Source organism: Trypanosoma equiperdum, assembly GCF_001457755.1.
Source record: "Trypanosoma equiperdum strain OVI genome assembly, contig: ctg_1321, whole genome shotgun sequence".
NCBI classification, from domain to species: Eukaryota; Euglenozoa; class Kinetoplastea; order Trypanosomatida; family Trypanosomatidae; genus Trypanosoma; species Trypanosoma equiperdum.
In genome coordinates this window covers 2201-7455 of record NW_027123307.1, presented here as the reverse complement: position 1 = coordinate 7455, position 5255 = coordinate 2201, and the positions used below count along the sequence as shown (strand labels likewise).

The 5255-nt window shown below is 50.1% G+C and overlaps 1 protein-coding gene across 1 annotated transcript; it reads right to left on the bottom strand.

Annotated features, from left to right (window-relative positions):
• Nucleotides 1-296: 296 nt before the first annotated feature.
• Nucleotides 297-5234, bottom strand: TEOVI_000758300 (protein of unknown function (DUF3883), putative; the record flags this gene model as incomplete). Its single annotated transcript, XM_067221110.1, has 1 exon — nt 297-5234. One exon carries the CDS (start codon nt 5232-5234, stop codon nt 297-299), a length of 4938 nt encoding a protein of 1645 aa, XP_067077211.1.
• Nucleotides 5235-5255: the final 21 nt, after the last annotated feature.

The following is a 5255-nucleotide window of genomic DNA, read 5'->3' as shown; positions in this document are numbered from 1 at the left end:
GGAAGATAGGCTACTTAAACGTTAAAACTAATGCGATTCATGGCGACAATCTTGCTGCTGAGCTTGACCCACTCAATCAAAGTATTGATGTGATAAAGAAGTCAGCAAACGCACAATGAGCGCGCGGCCATACGACTCCAGAGCTGCGCTATTCGTCCAATTTCCCTCATATTGCCCATAAGAGAACATATTATTGAGCGCTAAATGTGGGACAGCAGGAAGGAGATAGGCTGGGAATGAAGCGAACATGCACAAGTGAAGACACCTACAATGGCTAAAGAAAAGAAAATGAGTACTCAACCGCTTCCCGTCGGCATCACCTTCACTTCTCCTGTCAGCGTGAGTTTCCCTTGATGCCACATTGTTATGATATCTTCCAATACTTCCACGTGCATTTCCCGCATAGCACTGGTTGAGGCACGGAATACCCTATACACTTTGTACGCCCTGCCGAATCGAGCTGCAAAAAGAACCTCGCGCAGTGACATCTCAAAGTCCCGGCGGGTATTGGTGCACGTACTTTTGACCTCAATAAAGGCTAAAACATCTTCCTTGCCAGTTAACTCTCCAATATTGCGTTTCTTCGTCGGGGAAGACACGATGCGCCGCAGCAGCAAAATATCATAAGGGACGCCAAGTTCGGAGTGCTCATTCACCCAGACAACCTCAACATCGGTGGGCGTCTCATTACACAATTTTTCGTACACGAAACGCTCAGCTGCCACAGAATAGTCGTGAGTGTCGTATCGTTTCAGAGGACCTTCTGGACGGTATATTACCATCGGGCCAGGATTCCGCTTTGCACGCCTTCGATGATGCTTCCCTCCCATATGAATTGACACTCCCAACTCCGCATTGCGAATAGCACTTCCGTCGTTGTCCGCATCGAATTCTTCCGATACATCCGGATTTTCTCCAGTGTTCGATTCATCATCGCCCCTACGAATGCGTTTAACCGCAGCACGAATTACCTCATGTGCAGAGCCAAAAAACTCGCACGACCATTTGGGTAACGACCTGACTGAATATCCGTCACCGTCACCCCAGAGGGACACCCTCAAGTTTGCGCTACGTGCGCCATTGGACGACTTCCCTGCAGTTAGCACCGGTTTCCCTATGAGGGAGAACCCCTCACGCCCGAGTGGAAAATGGTCCCTGAAACGTGACACGGAAGCAGCGGAAAGATGCCACTGCGGATCATCAGATGGAGCACGCGTTTCATGAGCTTCTGTGGTAACTTGTGACGATAACGTCTCGCAGGAGAATTCTTCACCGTAGAACTGAAGACTCCCGCAATTAAACCATTCTTGCAGGGCACTCAACAGCCCGCGACGCACCTCCGCATCCGGCCGCGGCACAAAAATATCTGCTACAGCCTCAGCTCCAACAGAAGATGTAAACTGCTCGTCGACGCCATAGATACAATGGTGTTGTGGGATATATGTGCAGCGAATGGTGCGCACCATGCTGTATACTTTTCCTCGGTAACGCAGCACTTCTTTCAATACGGGGTCCTTCGCCAATGTGGTACCAAAGTTTTCCAAGCGGTGTCGCACTTCTTCATCAACAAGTTCATAGTAAAGCGGGTACTGCGCACGCATAAACCCTTGTACACGCGGCACACACTCACCGATCATACGGTGAAGCTCGGCGCTGCTTTCGGTATTCAAGCTGCTAAAGGTAACAATCTTTTCCGTGCAATCTTCCAGTGCAGTAAGACCCATTTTCTGCAGCACAGTTGCAACAGCATAGTGCGATAGTTCGTGTGTGAACTTCAGTGCAGGAAGCGCGGCAACAGAGCTCCCTCCCTCAGTTTCTCCACTTTCTACGGCCTGCAGGGCAACTTCGTCAAATCCGCAGTAGTAGGAACCACAGAAAAACAAACCCTCGGCCCCCGATCGCCACTTACCATTCAGGGGGAAAATATAAGCACCTTTACTGTTGGCAGGCACACGATCTAAAAGCTCCTGGAGGGCGTTTTGCGCAACACCCTGTGGTGAAGAGCGGTGTTTTCTATCCTGGCTCCCGCACCCCATACGCTTCTCCAGTACACTAACAATCTCGCGGTATTGCAGTGTGCAACAAATGGTGAGCGCGTGCAGGAACAACTCGGTCAGACTCGTGTTGATAATAGAGCCTGCAGAAACGCGATGCCTGTAAGACTGTGCTGTGGCTACCCATGAAGCAACGGTTGGAACGGGGGAAACGCCAAGAAGTTCGCGGAAGAAACCACAAAGATCATCTCCAAGGAAGCAAATGGATCGGTCGAATATCTCCAAGTCAAAGTGCTCACCTCCCGCACCCATTTTACAGTCAGATGAGGAAGGGGCTTTGGCGCACTCAGTCAGTGAAAACCAATGCACAGTGTCGCATGTAGCCAATTCCCCTATAATGAATGGCTCGTTGGATGCGATTGCACTGTGCGGCGGTGGAAGAGGAAGCAACGGCTCTTTTTTAAGGCTGCGAAGGGCGACTTCACGGCGGCTTCCGACGTCAGAAGCAATACAGTGCACCAAGTGACGGATCCCCCCGACCGAAACGTGCATGCCGATGCGCAGCGAGCGGAGAACTCTCAGTGCCACTTCTGCATTCCACGACCGCGGCATCCCAAAAAGTGCGGCTCGTAATTCATTACAAAGTGACGGTGACGTCCCTACAAGATTCCTCACGATAGGCACCCATCTATTCAAAAACTCAAGTGCAAACTGACGTTCCCGCACTGCCCGCGCCGTAGTTTCTGCGCCATAGTAGTTCATTGCATACTGTTTCCAGAGCTCGATAAGATCTACACATGTGCGCGGGGCAAAATTCAATAACTCCGAGGCCGCACTAGCAATAAAGCACTGAATTGAAGGGAACAGCTCACGAGGCGTGCACCAACGAACAGCATCTTCTCGCAACATATTGCGATTGCTTTCCTTCCCTGGAGTAATATATGGGATCCAGCGAGTGTCATTCAAAGAATTTAAGAGTCCCGTCACTTTCTCCAAATGTCTTTCCGTTTTCGAAAAACACAACCCCATCAACCACCAGTACAACGTTAGCATCCTCAGCGCCATGTGTAGGTCCTCCATTGTACTTGTGCATACTTGGTTGTGGTGATCCTCTACCTGGCGCTTTAACACCTCCGCCAGAAAGTTGTTTTCGAACCATTCTTCAGGAACACGTGTAATCACACCACAATCTTCGAGAGTTTTACGGGCTAACTGCTGGACCTCGTGCTCCCCCTTTTCACACGGTTCAGGGAGGTGACCGGAATGGAGGAAGCTTTTACAACCGAATAAACAAAGGGAGTCAACGATAACAATAGCGGTTTTATTTCCCCTCCTACTACCACGGTTTTTTGTGTCTCCAGCAAACGTATACGTGGTTCCCCCATTATCGAAAACGGGACTCAGTATAATATGGAGGGGATGAAAGTCAAGCAAATCCGCCCCCAAACGGTACCCTGACAGCAGAACACGGCCGCTGAGGGCGGACCTTGCGGCTGCAAGTGGGAGTAGAGAATCAGTTCCCACAACTGGTACGAAAAGCAAGTCGCTCATTCCAAGCTCAACACACTGAAGCATCAGTGAAGCTGGCGACCCGTTTTCTCCACAATCGTTACCGACACCGCGGCTACTCTCACGGTCATTAGTGTTGTAAAAATTAAGAGTGTTTTTAAAAGAGCGGTAGAGGTCATACAGCTTGTTGGGGGCGCCAGTTCGCCCCAGAAGTGTAAGAAGCTTCTCCAAACTGACGTGGAACGTGCCGCTGTTTGATGCTTCGCTGTTAACACTCGATATCCCAGATGTGCTCCCGTTCAGAAAAAGGGGGACAACTTCATTAGAGGCAGATTTGAAAACAGTAAAATCATGCACCGTTGGGACGTACGAAAAATGATGCGCCGACTGCATCACAACGAGGCAACGTAAAACGGACATTGCATCCTGGAGACTCAGCGTAGGAAGAGAGACCGTTGACGCTTTAGAGGCTGTGACATCAAAAGGTGGAGGCTCAAGAGGAACCCGCATTTTGGGAAAAGATGGTGTTTCCACAATCGTTGTAGAGTCATCCGCCACCACACGACGTTGCCGCTTTCTAGCGTAAGCAAAGGCAGATGAACAGGCAAGACCAGTTCCAACATCGTTGTTGTTTGTAATTCTACTTGAATCCCCGTGAAAAGCACTTGGTACCGCGTTACTGGGAGGTGCACTACTCTCGTGTGGCGCTGACCGTTCCGGCTCTGTGCCCGCGTTTGTCACTATCACGGGGACGGCGGGTTGCGCTGAAATCGGATCAGTTTGCAGAACACCGTATAGACAAACACCACCCGCCGGTCCTTCACCCGATTTATTCCACAACGCCAACGGAACTCCCATCGACTCTGCTTCCGGCATCGGTGCCCGCACAGAAAATGGGACGAACAGTTTGTGCGATACGGAAGTTTCCTTCTCACGCAGTATCATGGAACCATGCAGGGCCTCCACGACCCGCGTGTAAAGCAGTGCACGCCCATCAGCTGCCCTTATGTTCTCTGCAACAATTTGCGAAATAAAAGCCGACGTTCTTCCAGTCTCTTGGCGCAGCAGGCGAAGCAGCCAAGAAAAGTGTTGAATATGTATCCCCAGCTGCAGAGGGGTGTAGTAGCCATTTTTGTAAAACTGTGCAAAGGCACGTACAGCATCCCCCGCGTCCCCACCGCTTGTCAACATTATTTCAGCGTCAGCATGAAACAACAAAAATTGTAAAAAATCGTCGCTGGTAATAGGGGCCACAACTCCTGTTGAGCTCCGCAGATTGAACGCGTGCTGCACAAACGGCAACGCGGTCAGTGAATCACCTAAACCAAGTTCCGCGAAAATTGAAACACCTTCAGCACTGCAAACCTCCAACTCTAATTCATGAAGAGTGACGACGGGCCGTGTGGCAACTGCAGATTGAACTAGTGCTGTAACTCTCAGTTGTAGTTCGGCAATTCTGGCAATTGATGGAATCTGCTTCAAAGCAAAGGGTAAACCATCAGGAAAAGGAGATTGCCCCGATTGATTGAAAAATCTCCCGTAAACTTTCTCAAGTATATACTCAACTGTCAGGGATTTCTGCTGCACATTCCCTTTAAAAGAGTTTTGCCCAGCGTTCCTTTTTCGCCCTGCACTATACAGTAGCTCCTTCACGTAGCTATCAATATCCTCGGTCGATAAAACATTGGGTCCTCTACGGATGGGACGAATTACACCTTCATGATCAGCCATGTAGGCAGTGCTCCAATCCGA